General features: G+C 36.0%; 1 protein-coding gene and 1 long non-coding RNA gene across 7 annotated transcripts in view; one reads left to right on the top strand and one right to left on the bottom strand.

The window, feature by feature from the left end:
- Positions 1–18,544, bottom strand: part of PDE5A (phosphodiesterase 5A) — a 130,332-nt gene that overhangs the window by 18,656 nt on the left and 93,132 nt on the right. For 4 of the 5 annotated variants that reach the window (XM_005013506.6, XM_005013504.6, XM_005013502.6 and 1 more), the window contains exons 5-12: positions 17,886–17,975; positions 16,562–16,699; positions 15,324–15,391; positions 13,142–13,250; positions 9,807–9,891; positions 5,463–5,638; positions 3,921–3,980; positions 1,066–1,212 (exon numbers count right to left, since the gene is read on the bottom strand). In XM_005013506.6, the coding sequence (XP_005013563.3) occupies positions 1,066–1,212; positions 3,921–3,980; positions 5,463–5,638; positions 9,807–9,891; positions 13,142–13,250; positions 15,324–15,391; positions 16,562–16,699; positions 17,886–17,975 (873 nt within the window). The remainder of the gene's footprint in view (positions 1–1,065; positions 1,213–3,920; positions 3,981–5,462; positions 5,639–9,806; positions 9,892–13,141; positions 13,251–15,323; positions 15,392–16,561; positions 16,700–17,885; positions 17,976–18,544) is intronic. The other variant, XM_038178861.2, reaches the window with a different exon arrangement.
- Positions 1–18,544, top strand: part of LOC140002474 (uncharacterized) — a 107,532-nt gene that overhangs the window by 31,156 nt on the left and 57,832 nt on the right. The gene's annotated exons all lie outside the window — the stretch shown is intronic.

Genomic DNA, 18,544 nt, shown 5'->3' with positions numbered 1-18,544 from the left:
GTTACACCCTCTCTCCTCTGTTGGGTTGTACCCCTTAAAGAGGTACAAGTTTTTGGCCTTACTGCAGAGGTAAAACTAAGTATTGTGATTTTCAAGAGATCAGACTAGGTAATACAGTACTGCTTTCTGTGCTGAAACTCTACACATCTAAATTGCCTATAAGCTGGTGATCTAGAAATTAAATACCTGTTCTCCCTTGCTAATCTGTCTATGGAGTCCTCCAAATGAATCTTGCATTTTGATACTAAGCTTTGGAAGTTTTATCAAAAAATATAAGAACAAAAATTAAAGCATTTATAAATGAATGTTTTTATTAATAGAAGTAATGTGTATTGACTGGAAGGCCCAAGAGATCACCTAGTCTAACTCCAGGGCAAAATCAGAATACCTGTCTAGATTACCAAGGACAGATGCATATCTACAACTAGGTCTATTGTTAAAAACCTCCAGTGTAATTTTCACAGTCCACTTAAGTAATCTATTTCAGTCTTTACTATCTCCATAAATATAAAGTCCTCCTAACATCTAATCTAATCTTTTGTGGGGGAAAGACTAAGCTATTTACTTCTCTTACGGCCTTATATGGACACAGAAAACCTACATTACTGTCCCTTTTTTTAACAGTCTTTCACTTACTGAAAAGTCGCTAACATCTCCCTCCTCAATATTCTGTTTTATGGAGAAAATCAGCTTAATCATTCAAACTTTCCTAAATATCCTAAAGTGTTAGTTCTCTCCCCAGATTTTTTAAATTTAATTTGTATCTCTGTGTATCTCTTCAAACATGAACTACAATATAATTACTCCATGGGCATTCAACACTACTCCTCTGCCAGTGAAGAACAAAATTTGCCCCCCCCCCCCTTAATTTTTTTTTTTTTTTACAATGGCACATGACTGACTTTTACACCATTTCTGATAATAATAGTCCTGAAATGTCCTGAAACTAATCCTTAACACAGGTTTTCACTTATTTCTATACTGCAGGCTTGTTTCACTATTATCCTGATTTTCCAATAATTAATTTGTCTCGTTATGTGAAGCAGCATCTGACAGCTTTTGTACCTCATGTTTCATTTGGAAATTCTGCACCAGATTGAGGTCTGTGAACATTCGAATTGTGCACAGTGTTGTTTCAAAATCCGATAGCTCAAAATCACTGAAGTTGAAGTCAGTTAGGTTGAGAGATTGTGCAGATGGTACTACAGCAGCCTAGAGAATAAGAGAATAAAACTTATCATAAGAAAAGAGAAATCATAACATAACTATCTGCTTTTTCAACAGAGAAGTAGTGAGATACTAAATTTTACCTTCACGTTATGCTGAACCTCATAAGTACTTCTCATTTATCTTTCCTTAGCCTTTCTTCTTTAACATTGCCTTATTTGCTTCCCAGATTTAACAAACACTTTTTCCATAGATCAAGAGGATAAGTAAAGGATTACATTGTCAAACAGTCTGTTACCTAAGTCACCTAAGAGAAATTACAACTAAGAGTACATATGAAATTGGGAGATTGAGAAAATAAGGCAATGTAGTTTGTTTTTATGAAAGTACAGACATCAAAATCTGTAACTGTTGGTGTTCTGAAAATGGCGAGGAAAGATGTCACCGTAGACTTGTTAGAACAAAGAATTCCTAGCAGAATCCACATTCAGCACTGCGGTAGCCAGAACCTGTCCACAGGCAGAGCTTTCTCAGGGCTAAAAACCTGAAAAATTAGGGTTTACCTCTGGTCAGATAATATTTAAAACCCTTGAATAATGTTTTTAATGTATTTAGAGTATAATCATACATCTTTACTTTGAAATTCTAAAGTAGACATGCAAAAAAAACCCCAACAAACACTATACTGTTAAAAATCTGTAAGTTCTATCAATAATCTTCCAACACATCTCTGTGTATCACAGCTCTACATTTTCTAGTTATAAAATTCAGAGTATATGTATCAATTGCCCCTCAAAATGCAGATGTTAAATTTGTTAACATGTACATGATTTCTTATGTTATAAATTAGAATCAGATAAAATTAGTATCTTTTTTTTTTTTTTTTCAGTAAATAAAAAGGTGGAGTTTTCAGTACTACTTCTTTCCAGTTGTTTTACTTCAATGTGGTTTAAAAGAAAATCAGGTAAAAGCGGGATGGCTAAAGAAAAAAAGTGTTTCATTTGCTTTGTATTATAGAGCACAGGTTGCAGACAGTATCCATGCCCAAAAGCAGTGACTGATGCAATAGGACATTCTGGCACTATGTGGGTGCAATGGTGAAAGTGAAAAATTCTGTTGTATCAGATTATTTTAAAGCAAATCACATGAAATTATATCCAGAATGATCACCTTAATCTATTTTGTCTGGCTTAATATAAGAATCCTGAAGCCAAGTAAATCGCTATTCATCTGCTGACCCTCAGTAGTAGACCAGAAGTTGTCATATGCAGTGCGTTAGCTTTAGCCACCAGTAAGGGCCTCTTTCATGGATACTGACTTGTTATGTCACCTGGATCACATCTGCACACATGAAATCAGTGTTGTACAATCTGACACCTGGAACAAACTCCAAGCAACATCTATCTATCACTTCAGGAGAGGTGGGTTTATCAGTTAGGTGTTCCACATGATTTCAAAACTGAAATCTTATTGTGAAGTGTTAATGGGAAGATAGTCAACACAAAGTAATACTAACTAGGGGAAATACTAGCACAATGATTTCACAGAAGTTCTTGTAAAGTCTTTGTCTACCCCCTCTTATCTCCCCCCCCAAAAAAAAAGTCTCTACACCTGTCCTTGGCTGACATTTTAAGTTAGATTTCAAGGAAAGAATCATCTACATACAAAAGGAACCACCACGCTTACATATCTTACATCTTTCCCTGAATCCTTACTTAAAATGGACTTTTGCTACGAACTGATTTTTAGAATCACCTGCCGCTCTCCCATTACTAAGAGGAGAATCTAAGTTTGAGAACGTTAGCTTTTCAGCTTGGGTAGCAGGTGCTGCCTTTGTCACTATTTATTAAAAACTTAAAATTAGGCATAGGCAAACTGATGTCTTTAACATGAGTGACTTGATCTATAAACTCACTTGCCCCATCTCTGTTCAAGTACTGGTAACTTTTTCAGTGCACCGAAACATCAAATAGCTTCATAAAAAAAAAAAAAAAAAAGAAAAATACAATGAAATGTTGGAACTATCAATGTCTATTCTATTTTGTGAGTACAGAGACAAAAAAAAAAAAGGGTAGCAATGATCCTGTATCTGAAAGCGTACATGCTGACAGCAGATATTTAAAGAGCAGGATTTGTCTCTTTTCCGTGCTTTAGGAATGAAGCCTTAATTGATTCAACTAAAAGACAGTGCAGGAATATTAACCGTCTGACCGTACCATGTGGATTTTTAGGGCAAGGGTCTGTAACCGTAGGGTAATTAAGAAGAAAACCAAAGCTATTGTCAGTAGGTTGAAACTCTATGGTTTTGCTCCTCCGATCTAACTTTTTCAGAAATCTACAAATTAAAAAGTATTTGAAAGCTATGGTTTTAAATTAGAGCAGCCACATGCTGTTGATAGGCCATAAAGCTATACCAAAGATATAAAATATGCAAAATTCAGACTTAGCTGCCAAAAAGATTAATGAGAGTTTGCTTCTGAAATACCTGATCACTGGGAGTTGATAGTATTATTGCACCAACTGCTGCGGTCATTTAAGCTCACGAGAATGGCAGTCATTGTGTCAGTGTCTATTTATATTTCTGGCTTTCAGGTAATTGCAGCTCTCTGTACATCGTAATGTTAGCTTCACTATAATTTTTATTTCTGGAAAATGTGCTTCCACATGTGTAGAGATCACATCTGTGTAAGGTACTGCCCTTCTTTGTTACATCAATGAAATATTTCTGAAGTAATAGTAAAAAATTCAATTACCGCTGTTACCTGCAGCTCCCTCGTTTCCTCCTCTGCAGCAGAAGCATGGTATGAGAGAACCTAAAGAGAAAAGGAGACCTTAGAAAAAACAAAAGAACAATGTGATAAAAGAAGGAGGGAGGGTTTTAACTAAAGCAGAATTTTTTAGTCTGCAGCTGCATCATGTTGCACTTGCTGATGAAATCTGGTGTCCATGCAGGGCCTGCTCCGGTTTTAAGGAGCTCCAAAAGCATACGGGGAGATATCTGTAGCTTTTACAGATCTCCCACAGCACAGAATCTTCTTGAGATAATTAGGCCAAGAAAATGTAAATAGTTTCTATAAATGAGCAAAGAAGTCTGATTTTCTCTTTGGAAAATTTTCATGCTCCACTTTCAAAGACAAATAATTCATGAAACAGCTATAATTACGAGCCTGACATTGTTGCCATAATAATCCTTTCAGGAGTTTATTCAGACATAAAAGAAAGTTTTGTCTTAAATGAAACTTGGCAGAAAAGTCTGAAAGAAAATATGTTTGTTTTAAATTAACAAAATAAGCTCATGTTTTTTAGCTGTGAGAACACAGGACATGAAAATGTTATGGATTTTTTTTTAGCATTTAAGAATAACTTTTTTTTTTTTTTTTTAAAGAAGCCAATTTATATATTAACCCACAATATTTTTCCCACTATGGGATTTATAGGCATGGACTTCATATATTATCTATAAAGTGCTATAGTAGGAGAGAGAATTGCTAATTTGCCAGATAAACTGGCAGCTTCTTTTTAAAGAACTTCAATTATTTTGACAATAATTTTACCACCTTTCTATTTAACATGACTTAATATGGGCTTATCTGAGAGCAGTAACATTTATTTTATAGACTACTAGGTACATAACTCACATTTTAGGAAACCTGCAAACACTCTATTTACATAAAGAATATTAGGAGATCCAAATCTACAATTTTTTCACTTTCAGCCTCAAGCTATCACCTCTCAGCTTCTCAGATTAAAGCATTCTTTAGCGATTAAACTTAACAGTAAGCAATTCAAAGGCTGAGACAGATGACGTTCATCTTGATATGGTTTTATGGAGTCTTTGACTCCGAAGAAATTGCTGAAAACCTACAATAATGCTGCTGTTACTCCCCAAACCAGTTTGTCTAAAGGACTGAGCCAAAATCATCACAGAAAACCTCAGACAAGAAAAGGAAGCCCCTAATCCCCCAAACCATTTCCTCTTCCTACGCAACTGAACAAACCAGCTATGCTGCCAATGCATAGCTTCATGCAGAGGAAAAGATGTGCTCAGTTCACCACTAAATCTCATGAGTAAAGTTAAAATACAATACCAAATGAAATAGTCTGCCGTCTAGATACAGAAACCAGCAGAAAAATTCCTGTGCAACTCAGCAGGCCAAATGCTGTTCTCATGGGGGAGCACAATTGCTATTGAGTATTCATGGGAGTAGCTGCACTTCTGCATAGAACAGTGAAGGTCTGGAGGAAGTTAGGATCTGTTTTGTGTCAATTAAAGACCACCTAGATTTTGAGCTCACCTCTAATGTCACCATCTGTTTGGCCATTGCTCTTTCTACAGCTTCATACATCTGTGTATTCTGGATCCCCAAGCCACAAAAGATGACAAAAGCTTCCAGGAACTCTTCATCATTTCTGTTGAAAGCCTTGATTTTGCCTGAGTTTTCTTCCATCTTATTCACAAGCTGGCAAACCCCTAAGTCAGGATAGAGAAATTTAAAGAATACAGAGAATTGCCAAAATACCATCTATGGTATGGTACATCAAGGGAAAAATTAGGCCTAAGACTGTTTAGCCTACAGTACAAACCACCGATATACATTAACGTGACACGTCGTAGTGCTATAGAATTTTTCATCCCAAAGTTCATTAGAGTGAGTTCACTGTATTACAGAATAAATACTAAAATATCATACACTACTTGGTAGACCCAAAAGCATTTATTAGGATTTATAAGCCAAAAATTTGGGTGAAATTCTAGGGTAGTTTTCATCCTGACTTTTATTATTAATAGTATTCTAGGTTGATTTAATCCCTAAAGACGATTTGTCCTTTGGAGGCTAATTAAATTTTTGTAAGCATGCCAAAAGAACATTTATGAAAGTCAGAACATTGGTACACAGAGTTTTCACTTCCTTATTTGAGTCAGTACTGGAAATTTTTTAAAATAAATGAACTAAACAGAAAATAGCCATGTTGAGGCTTGAAGTTCAAATATATTTGCTGACTCCATGAGGATGCGATTGGATTACAGCCTGCTCCAAAGACTACTGAAGTCATCCAAAAGCATCCTACTGAAATCATATTGTTAATTTCAAAATTGCTGATGATAGCATCTGTTTATTTTTTGTTAATAATTTCTGCTCTTTAGTGCCAGAGTTTTCTGTGCACTTGCCATTGAGAGGTTTGACAGGTAACTTCTACCAAGCCTTCAGATTGTTTTAAGCAGAGGGAAATTCACATACATACCTCAGTTTAGCTTCACCTAGCAAACGATGGCAGTTTTTGCTAAGAAATCAGAATATTAATTAAAGCAGCTGCATCGTAAAAACATGTATTTGTCCTAAACTGCTGTGAGAGTGATAATAGTATTAAGCAAGTTCAAATGTTTTCTCACTCTCATAAGTGTAAGGACTAGCAGTTTTAAAGATAAAAGCTAATTTTTTCCTGAACAGTTACAAATAACTGTCCCAGTGAAAGTCATAGTTGCAAATTAAGAATTCTAAAAAAAAAAAAAAAAAAAAAAAAAGAGAGAGAAAATGCAGTATTCTTCATTTGATATAAATTGTAATTGCTTACAAGTTTGTATATTTTATGTATTTTATGAAGAACATTTTGCAGCAGAAACAGTAATTTATTAAATATGTATTTAACCAGCTTACATTAAATATATATTTAACAAGGATACAATAACTATTTAATGATGTTTCCAGAACACTGTTTACCAGCTTTCAGGTTTTCTTGCTCTAGCAGAGCTACTCTTCATTTACATAGGCTATACAAACAGAATCTGAATGCCTTATACTTTGCCACCATAAGGTCCGGGAGGACGGATTTGCTTTCTCTTTATTGATAGGCAAGAAATTATAACAAATACTATTTAACAGTAGAATCAACAGTGAACATAATCGGTTACTCTAAGGTTTTATTAGTAATAATAATTTTTTATATGGAAGTAATTCTAGCATCGTACATTTACAGACTAAAAAAAATTATGGTTTTTGATTAAAAAAAGTCTGTGACGGAGCTAGTTTCTATCTTACCTTTTACAGTAAGTAGAAAAAAGGAGGAAAAGAATGTTGCACATGTGTAAACTATATTTTTAGAAGAACAATGGCCTAGCATGTAGAAATTTTAATGTCTGGTGACACTATATGAACACCATCCTATTTCCAAATTATATTGTGTTTGAAGAACTTTAGTATCCAAGGCTCCTCTAGAGAAATCAGTAAGATTACAACTGCAGTTGTAAACCATTGGGGCAGGGGTTGTGGTATTTGAATATTGCGAAGAAGATGCCACTTTAATGGATTAGTAGATACTTAAATGGTATTAAAAATATGTAATTTTGGAGAATAAGGATTCACTAAGAACAAGATTAACCATCCCTGGGAAAAAGAAGCTGACTTATAAAACCCAGGGAAAATCTCATGGAACTCACTTTCAAATCTCTGTTTAGTACTGTTTATAACTTTATAATTATTTCCATAGCAACTGTGATGTAACAAACACAAGAGTCAGATTCAACAGTGAATAAGCCACAAGTGCAAATGAATTCTTAAAAGGCACAGCATTTGGATACACATAAATGCCTTTAAAAAAATGGGAAAACTACAGCAAATATGCTGTGTGCTATTTAAGACTCTTAACTGGAATGTTTTTCAAAAGCATTCAGGGGTCCCAGAAGCATTCAGGGGTCCTCATGTTAGTAGTAAAGGTGTTCAAATTTCTTTTATTGGGCCATACTTACAAAACCACGGAAAGATTCTATAAAATTTTCAACACAAATCTGAAAAATGTATAAGTCAGGAGAGTAAAAAAAAAATAAATAAAAATATATATCTTTTTATCTCTCTTCAAGTAAGATTTGCTTGCTTTTGCTGTGGACAGTTTTTCCTACCCTCACTACCCCTCTGTACACCCCACTCTCCAAATTCTGGTTTTGGGTATACTAATCTTAAAAAAGGGAGACAAAATATTTTTATACAATATGTTAAAGGAACCTATGGGTATTGTCCCTGAAACAAGTTTTTGATGTTGCGCTGTTAAAGATTTGAACATTAGGTGGGCTGTGAAACCTGAAAGGACTTTGAAGAACATCTCCTACTGAGAATTGCTCAGATTTGAAAAACCCACCTAAAAATGCTGCCTGACTGAAACTTTCAGCTTGAAATTTCACAGAAGAAAAAAAGACAAAAACAAAACCACAACAATAGAAAAACTCCATGTGAGATCTGACGTAACTTTTATCAGTAGTTAACAGCATAGCAAAGCAAATGTAATTAAAACTCAACAGTTCAATTTTCATCTTCGTCTTCTAGAGTCTGGTAGAATACAGAAAACAAAGTAATACAAGAAATCATTGAGGAGGCTGGTATAAGAAGAAATTTCACAGAATGCTATTCAGTAAAGACAATGCTTCTCTTTTTGCTTCAGGAATTTTACAAAATGAGCTGTCTTCATGGAAAAAGAGTCTTGCATTTACTGAATACATTGATTACATAGTTTTGCCATAATTCTCAAGCACAATTACTTGAAGACCATTAAAAATGCAATCTTGGAACATTTTCTTGACAAATTCTGTAAAGCTGAGGAAGTTGGATTCACACTTCTATCTGGAAATTAATATATTTTATGTTCTGTTTGGTTGTGGAACTTACTGATGCCAGCATAGCAGGCTGACAAGCATTCTGCTCTTCATGGGACAGGGAGGCCCTGGTAATTTTCAAAAGCATCCTCCTCTTGCCTAAGGTGAATCTGAAACTTAAAACTCATTACACTTATTCCCTGAAGCACTGTTAGTACCAGATCCTCAAGAAAATTTAGGCATTTATTTCATCTTGGAGGATCCAGACCCTGGCCACCTAAATACTTCCAGGGACCTAAAGATAAATAGGCTTCTAAGTTTCCGTAAGTATCTAGGCCTATGTGGGCCTAAGTGACATCAAATTACTTATGGAAATTTTACCACAGGAAACCATTGGGCGTTCTTTAAAAAAGAGGAAAAGTTCAAGAAAAGGCAAAGGAGGTGCTGCAGCGGTATTTGCGCTAGGTAGATTTGGGCTTTTAAATTTAGTGTCTTGTAATAGGACTGTAGCCTTCCTATGCAATCAGCTGGTAGAAGCAGGCAACTCTAAAGGGCAATTCATAGCAACAATTCTGCGTAGTACTTAACCTTCTCATGTATGAATCTTTCTGTAGCCAAATCTTATTTGCAAAAACTGTCACCGTATGCGCAGCCTGCTTGCCTTCCCACATGCTATACTTTCAGAGTACTACCTCTGTTCCCTAAAAGCTCAGAGCTTATTTACTGATTTACAACTTGTCTTCCTTTCACTGCCTTGTAACAGTGAGAGTGGTATCTGACTCTCTGAAAAGGAAACAGTGAAAATAATTTTACTTATAGAAAACTATCAAACGCATGAAGCTATGAAAATGGTGAAATATAACAGGAGAGTTGTAGGTAGCTGATAACTTGTAAGGCAAGCAATTTACAGGCAAGGTTGCAATGGACTTATTAGTTGAAAGCATGACAATTAAGGGTCTCTTCCCCTGTGTTTAGATTCCACGTTGCTGAGAGTTTACTGTGGAGGCAGAAATATTGCTATGACAAGTACAAAAATACTTTTTGTAAAGATACCTACCTATCACCTTATTCTTTTTCCCATTTTTTATTGGTGTACACAGCAAACTCTTTATGTGTTGATTTACATTTTCTGCATTGTCATTCTGTTAAACAAACAAAAAAATACAGTTACAATTTTTAAGACTAATGCTTAGGTGCCTGAAATGAAAATGATGTAGAGCTGGGGCCTACAGCTATTCCTGGTTCACATTCTCCTTCCAAAAGCAGTCATGTCTTCAAAGAGTTTGCACATCTTTGGCTGGATGGTATAATAAACAGTACATCTGATACAAGATTTAGTGAATAATAATAATACAGGTAAAGATGATAATCATCAGAGTTCCCAGTGACTTGTGTAATTGTGCTAAAAATGTGTTAATTTTGTAATAGGTTCTTTCATTTTGCTTTCACAAAAATGACAATTTTGCACCAAGACAAAGTATTCGACTTGGTGCAGCTGAAAATGGATCAGCTGGGCTTTAGGACACCTTTCTATTCTCATCAGGTGAAGAGCTGTGAAAGTAACTGACTTCTCCCATTTCCAGCATATCCCCTTCACTTACAGTATGGCCACATAAAGAACGGTTGTCATAAAACAGGAGTAGCTACCTGGCATTGAGCTAATTGTACATTTTGTGACTAAAATTTTTGTCAACCCTTTTGGTTCATTTGAGACACCTTGATTAACCCAGTGATGTAATGAAAAGTCTGGTAGTGGAGACCAAGTTATGATCCAAAGAATGACCAGTTTTCTGACTAGGTCAACATACTACAGTCTTCCGAAGACCTTTTCTCATTGCTAGGCTGGATGTATTTTTTGCTGTCATGCCCCCAAGAGAAAGGCACTGACTTTATCTAGGAAGTGAGAAGGTGAAAGGGTGGAACAAAATGACAATACACCTTTTTCAAATATCTGGTGAGCAAATGACCTAGATTTGCTCTGTCACTCTTGGACCCTGGAATAATTTGGCAGTTGCTGAGAAGTAAATGAAGGCCAGTCTCTAATTGTATGTGACACAAAAAATGTGTATACGATAATATTTCAGATCAAAAGTCCTGGGGGGTGGATTGTTTGGTTGGCTGTGTTTTTTGTTTTGGTTTGCTTGCTTTTACTGCTGTTGCTTTTTTGTCTTGTCCTGTGCAAGGGATTGAAGATTTTCTGTGCAGGCTAATGCTTATACACTCTAATGCTTATAAATGGCAATAGAAGTATGATTCTTTGAAGAAAAGTTGAAAGGATTATATCATGAGAGATACTTTACATGACTCTGGGAACTTAATATTTAGTAGCCCATTATCAACACGATAGATAGAACAACTCAAGAGTAGGATTTGCTGGTTTCTGAACTGCAGGCAGAAAAGATGTACCTGTGAAATGAGCTGTAAAAAAGGCTAGGAATCAGCATCTCTCCTTGCTAGACCTCTCCAGCAGGGGCGGTTAAGAACCACTAAGTCAAGTTTGCATGAAAATTGGTTTACAGCTACCTTAAGGAGAACATGCTGTTTCACAATAAATTTCAGGTGCATTGAAACTCAAGCTTGTCTGGATTGGACAAGACCACAGTGTACAGTGTTTAAAAATATACTTGTCCCAGTACTAATGAAAAGGAAGGAGACTAAACAAGAATAGGCATAAATTGTTTTAAAGAGTGTTGTAGATATTTGAACTTAGTCTACTACCCAAACTTGGTTGGTTCAGGAAAAAAACACATAGGCATGGCTGCTGAATCTTAGCATTTGGCTTAAATCCTGCTCTTATAGATAGCCTGAACCTGAGGCAGGCAACATGAGGGCCCTCCTGTGAAGAAACTCATGCTGTTTTTCTGCCTCACATCACTACGTTGGTAGCTGAGGCTGCCAATACATTTAGAAAGCACAAAGTTCTTTTCATAAAGTGAGTAAGCATGCTGTTGAACGTTCTCCAAAGAAAGAGGCAAGCTGGGGTTTTTAGGTTACTAGGTACGCCTGGGATTTCCCTCATACCAGGGTTTGTCAGCTTTCAAAAGATTTTGCCTCCACCCAGCCTTGAGACTGCTCCTGTATGGTGGTGGAGATGCAGCCACTGTGACTGTGCTGGAAAACATTACCCAAAATTCCTTCTAGCCTAACTGTTGTTTTCTTTTATCAGTTTCTTTCACATGCATAAGGTGTAAATCATCTAGATTCCACGGAAAAAATGTGTAAGAAGTTTAACCCTACTGACAAAGTGAAAGGCTTGTTTTAGAGAATCATTTAAAATGACTCCAATAGTATTCCTTTTATGTATTTTACAATGTCTTCAAAATAGTCACTTATATCTGTATTGATCTAACACAGCATATCTACCTGATTCTGTTTTAACTTCCACTCCTTCAGTTAAGACAGCTTAGGGCCCTATACCATGAGGTGGTGAGCACTCAGTTCCTGTCTGTGTTGCTCTGTCCTTGACAGAATCCCCCTCAAAACATCAGTGAAACCTTGCACAGAGAAAAAGGGGAGCAACACAGCTCCCCACCATGCTGCTTCTCCTCCTTTCCTCTTCCTGGAACAATGACAGTCAACACTGCTTTCTGAGCTTTTGGTTTTGTGACACAAAACAAAGAGTTTGATAAAAACCTGCTGATCATGACAAATCTCACCCCTCCTCTTACTCTCTCCCTGAACCCATCTACCTAACAGTCCTAACTATAATAAGAAGACTTTTTTTCAAGTTTCTGCACTGAGAGGAAAACACAGAATTACAATTTTGCTTTATGTTGATGATTTCAAACGCAACCTGATTGTAATCTGAGTTTTGCAAAGTGACCTTCCCTCCTAACTCTCCTGTATCTGTGTGTTCAGTAGTGCACCACACCACAAGCTCACACCTGATGAAGTGTGAAGCAAAAACTTCCACAGAAAAGTGAAATTGTTCCTTCTCAAAAGCAGCAAAGAAGTTGCATACATACCATTAATCTTTGCCAGAACGAGAAGGGAAAGGAGGGAATGAAACGGAAGGAACTTTTGAGAGCTTCCCAACAATCACAGTAAACTACAGAGAATTGCTGTGAAAACCTCCAGCTGTTCTTCACTTAAATGCTTTCCAGAGAATAAACTGCAAGCTCTCCACATCACAGTTTCCATTGACAAATGAATGCTAACCTTTTTAAATAATGGCTATAGGAATACCCTGCTCACTGTGTGAGTATTGTACCATTTCTTCACTACTAAAAAATTTTATAAAGCAAACATTGTACCTTCCTTTGTGTTTGTGGAATTCTAACTGTGGCCATCAAATTCAAAAAAAAAAATACTGAGGGGAAAGCAAGAAGGATTTGAAAGGGAGACAGAAGAAAATCATTTCTGAATTTCAAAAGGTAAGCTTATTTTACTTACTGTCCAGGGAAATCTTCTATCTTTGCAGACATCTGGGATGTTGAGAGGCTCCATAGTATTCTTGACATACTGAGCATACATATAATTGATTTTGTTTGTATCATAGTCCCTAAGGGATAAAATATTATTTTTATCTGCTTAGTATAACAACAGGCCACTTCATTATGCAAAGCAGGTAACTGTAAATATCTTTCGCACATAAGGCCAAGAAAGATATAACCAACAGCTATATAACAGAATTGAGTTCAAATTTTGTACCCTAATCCAGCTGGCATCACAAAATGACACAGTGGATTAATTTATACACTACACCATTTCTTTAACATTCCAAAATGTTAACACCAAACATCAAATTAAAGAAATAAACAAATCATTTCAGTTGATGCAGATGAAGGGTAGAGAATTAGCAACTGAGTTTACATTGAAATAAACAACTCTGAAAACAAACTATTCACAAATCTCACACACTTGAAAAATCAATACTAGATGAAATTCGCACATTCTTTAGCCTGGGTACACCTGGTAACATTTGTGAATTTCCTACTCCTAAGTTTATTTAAGATTTTTTCTAAAGGTAAAAGAACTATTGTTTGCATGAGATTCTGTTCCTGAAATAGAGGTGCTTTTTCCAAATTGGGGCAAAAAATACCTTCAATCATCTCCTTTGTACAGCCACGAGGTATCTATTAAGGGATTTTGATTCTATTGGCCCCCTTTGCTGGCATTAGAGAAGGGCATATGTCCTAATAATGCACGTACTCCCAACAAGCTCCTGAAGTTTCCTCTGATATTTGACTCAACTTTACACCTTCTGGTGTCAGTGTATATCCAAAGGATGTTCACCATGCTTGAGGAAGAGAATTATTCTCATCATGTATAACCAACTTGGTTATACAAGGCAATACCCCATAATTCTGAAAAACAGTCTGATCTGGGTTTAATTCAGGGTCCCTGATTACATAATAAGCCTGAAATTATATCTTGTAACATAATACTTTCCATCTAATCCATGTCATTTTGTTTTTTTGTTTGCCTGAAATTGTGACCTTAAAACAATGCAGAAGTTCTAACTCCAATTGCTGACTCATAGAACAGTCTTTGCAACATAACTGTGCTGTCCCATAAACAAAATTCAGATATGCAGCTAAGGTTCCAACATTCCCTATCAGTTATGAGAAATAATTTACCGATGGCCCATGCAAGCAGTAAATTACATTTTGAGTGCCTTAACCCTTAACTACTAACCATGAGTGGGATAGTGAATAGGAAGGTAAAATCTGTCTCTCCCGTTCCCACAGTATAGAAGAGGAAGCAAACTAGTTATTCTATGATCTTAGTACCATTTTATACATCTGAACTTTCTGACTGTATGTTGTCTAAAATCCTACTACATATCAACAGTTATTTACTTAAGCCACGCATTTTCATTTTCAAATATATGTTATTACATTTCATATAAGAAATGTTCACTGAAAAAAAGATCAAAGAGGTATAGAAATTTCCATTTCTCTCCTGACACTACATTTGTCATAGTGTGTTTTAGATACTCTTTGCCACTCTTGACACTATCTAAAACAACTTCTTGTCATGACAGAAAGGTAACAAAGACAGTAATTTTCAAAACTTAAATACAAAGGTTCAGAGTAAATTTGGAAACTATGTAATCAGAGTATTTTAATACAATTATTTCTACTTCTTTCCATCCTTCCCATTTTAAATTTTTAGTGGTTTCTTGAAGAAGACCTAAAAATCTGTCAGTCATTATTCTTGATTTTGTTAGTCATGTCCTTTGATCCACCTTTCCTATCTATAAAATAAGAATAATGCTTATCCTTCTTTATAAAGTTTTTGTTTTTTTTTTTTTGATTAAAATCATATGCTTATACACTGTTTGGTATCTACTAACGTGGATGTGTCAGCTTCCACAGCTTAACCCTGAGATGCAACTATGTACTTTGACCTGACAAAATGAAGAGAACAGGCATTGTTCTCCTATTGTGCTCAGAGTGTTCTTTTTAAGGCAATTTTTCTATGTACGTTTCAGGGCAAAACCCGCTTCATAGCAGAAATACATGGTACCCAATGGACAGGTGTGGTACCATGTCCTTTATTATGAAAAACAATATTGAAATCAAAATTTCTTCAACATTCTCCCATGATGAAAAAACCTTAATTGTTTTACCTCTTCAGATTTTCAGCTGAATCCTCTAATTCTTCAGATTCCATGTGAAACACACTAGAAAATGAATCCTGGAATACCAAGAGGATATTTTGATATATTGGTGTGGTTATAAGTTAGAGTAGTCGTATTCATTTGAAAAGCTTATGCTTGTGGCAGTTATCAACACCTATTCTGTAATAAAGACAAGTATAAAATTAACTTCATTTCACATCTAGCAGCAATGGTGCCGAATCTGGTGACACAATTATCTTCTTTAAATGTCACTGAAGTGTCTTGAAACTCTACTGATCGTTCTGAGAAGAAATGCTGGTATTTATAATCTGTGCCAAATTTACCTGTTAGCACAGAACTTCCATATTCTAACATTCATCCAATTCCAGACCAGGAGTGTATAATAACTACTTTGCTTGGGGAGGCGAAGACATCAAAGCCCTTTAAACATGTTGACAGATCTCTGTCTTTCTTTTCACATAAGTTTTTTTTTATACTTGAGAAGCCTAAACGTAGAGAGAAATTAGACTCTCTCTGTACTAAGCATTCAAACTACAGACTGGAAACTAGGTGCTATAGAGTTTGGCTGACTTGCAGGAACTGTGTGAATATCTGAATACATACATTATGTAAATTCCTCTTCCACATTCCTATGTAAGAATGACTTTCTCAAATACAGGGAAATATTATTGCAACATAACATCCTGCTCCTTGTTCTGCAGCCTATTTTGAATACAAAGGAAATAAAAGTGGGCAGATAGGAAAGGAGCTTGTGCTTTGCTTCAGTGAGCCAGGATCTTGGGAGAGGCCACGATTCTCTTCAGATACCTTGTTTAGATACTCCATGTTGAGATATACTCAAGAAATAAAAAGTACAGTCAAAACTGATTTTGCACATCAAGTAAAAGCCACATTGTTTTTCACCCAGACTTTTCCCTTTTTCTGTCTTACATCAGTAGCCAATAAAATGAGTTTTAAGAGTTCTACATTCAGATCTATGCCACGGGAGAGAGCTTAGAGCCATAGCTTACCAATAGGTAATGCAAAATGACTGAATATAATGGCAGCCTGGCCTACACAAAGACCTAATCCTCTGAAATCAACACCTGCCCTGACTGGATGCCATAAAAGCAAGGGCAGGGGAGGAAGTGGGTCTGAAATGCTATTGAATTAGAAGGGAGGGAAGCCAATACCGCTCCCAGGGACTTCCCAGCACTTCTGCCTTTTAACAAAGGAAACGTACTCACAGTACAGTCTTCATCCACTATGAAGATGGTACACCTCTGCACCTGCATGAACGATATTATAGTGGCAGCTATCTTCTTCAGAATTACTTCCAAAGACTGTTGCTCTTCAAAAATCAGGCTGGCAAGATCAAGAAGCACCTGGAAAAAAAAAAGGTCTTTGGTGAAAATTTGACTGATTGTGATGAAAGCAATAATTACAGTTCCTACTCTTTGATTCTTCTTCTCTTCCCTGAATCAATGAAATGAACATGTGTCTGTGACAAGAATTAAGTTTTGGCTGTCATACAGACTGCAAGGCAACAGGAATTATTAGCCAGTTTGGTGGAGAAAATAGATAGCCTAGTTAGCTGTCTGATGTTTCCGGTCAGATCAACATTAACAGCTGATCAAATGAAATTTGAGAAGTCCAGACAGCACACAGTAATTTGCCCTCAGGAAACCTAATAGTTTCCTATGGCTCATGTGTGCATTGTAAAAACATCAACTGTGATATTTAAATTACTGAAGACTTTTGAGTACAACTATTATCTGTTGTAATTCAAACAGAGCTTAATGAGCTCATTTGGTGAAAACATCATTTAGGTACAGCCTGCCGTATTTCAAAGCTGCTGCTGAAGGACTTAGCTACTTAGATGTGGTCAAATTATATTCCCTTTTCCCCACAGGAAGCATGGAACCAATTTGCAAAGATTACCCAAATTTGTACCAATTTACAGACACCAATAGTCACTTGGAAACTCAGACCTACCAGAACGCTATTAAAACAACTGCTGCCTAGTTGTTTCTCCAAAAACTTTTCGTACCATGTAGGGCAGAGATATTCTACCCATAAAGGCTATGGCATTAACAACCCATCAGTTACATAGATGGCTACAGAATAAAATTACATTCCTCTAGGAAATTTAGTTTCCTGTCTGATCATTACAGAAAATATTGTTAGTGACTATTTATAGTTGTAGGAGACTAAAAGAGCAATCTGTATAACCCCTGCCATGCTGTAGGGATAATTTTACCTGAATTTTCTGGAGTATACATGCCTCTGGCCGTGTAGTACACAGAGTGAGCCACAGGGTAACTTCAGGCAATACCAAGTATATTGACATGGGACGAATTTTGGACATGTAGCTTTAGTGTTTTCCCCCACACTTTTCACAGCCCAAGATGAAATGTGCCAAGCTACTTCTCAGTGCAGTTAGAGCTCCACAGTACTAGAGTAATTAAAAATCGCTGAGGATTTGCTACCATATCAGAAACAAGGAAAAGGTGCAGATTTTAGCTGACCATCATAATTTTTGTATTCTTGGGACAAACCTGTAGATCATACCTGATTACGCCTGTTTTCAAGCAAAGATGTTTCATACAATTGAGCATTATGAAGAACAATTCCACAAAATGCCAAATATGCAGCAAAATCCTGAAGACAAATAAATAAACATAAACATCTGATGAAGATAATGTCTCACAGCATCTTAACTCTATTCAAAGATAAGCTCCTACATTTTTTTTCACTTTGAAATATTAACTGATATTTAAAGCTATTTTTGGCATTCACATTCCTTTTTTTTTTTCTCCAGTTACTCACAATTTGTTATTTCCTCAAGAATCTCTTCTCCCTTTTTAAACTAATTGTCTTTTCAGTTTATCCTGGTACAAGTAGGATTGGGGTAAGAAGCAGCACAGAGGAACCAACTCGTCTTGCAATAATACAGATTTTACCTAGAAAAACTTGGTGCAGACAATCAGCCTCTGTTACGTTGGGAAACGAAACAAAATTCTGCTAACATAGCGAAACCACAATTATTTTCCTTATTTGAATAGGATTACTTCTTATATCCTGTAAATACTCAGTATATATTTTGTTTTAAAGGGGAAAGTTTTCAAAGGGGAACATTAAATCCTGGTATTTATTTATTTATTTTTACTGCTGAAAATTCAGTCAATTTCTTCAGCCTTTGTGCAGCCTCTTTTGCTATACAAATCTAA

Source organism: Anas platyrhynchos, chromosome 4 (genome assembly GCF_047663525.1).
Source record: "Anas platyrhynchos isolate ZD024472 breed Pekin duck chromosome 4, IASCAAS_PekinDuck_T2T, whole genome shotgun sequence".
Lineage (NCBI taxonomy): Eukaryota > Metazoa > Chordata > Aves > Anseriformes > Anatidae > Anas > Anas platyrhynchos.
This window is presented reverse-complemented; position numbering and strand designations above follow the sequence as displayed.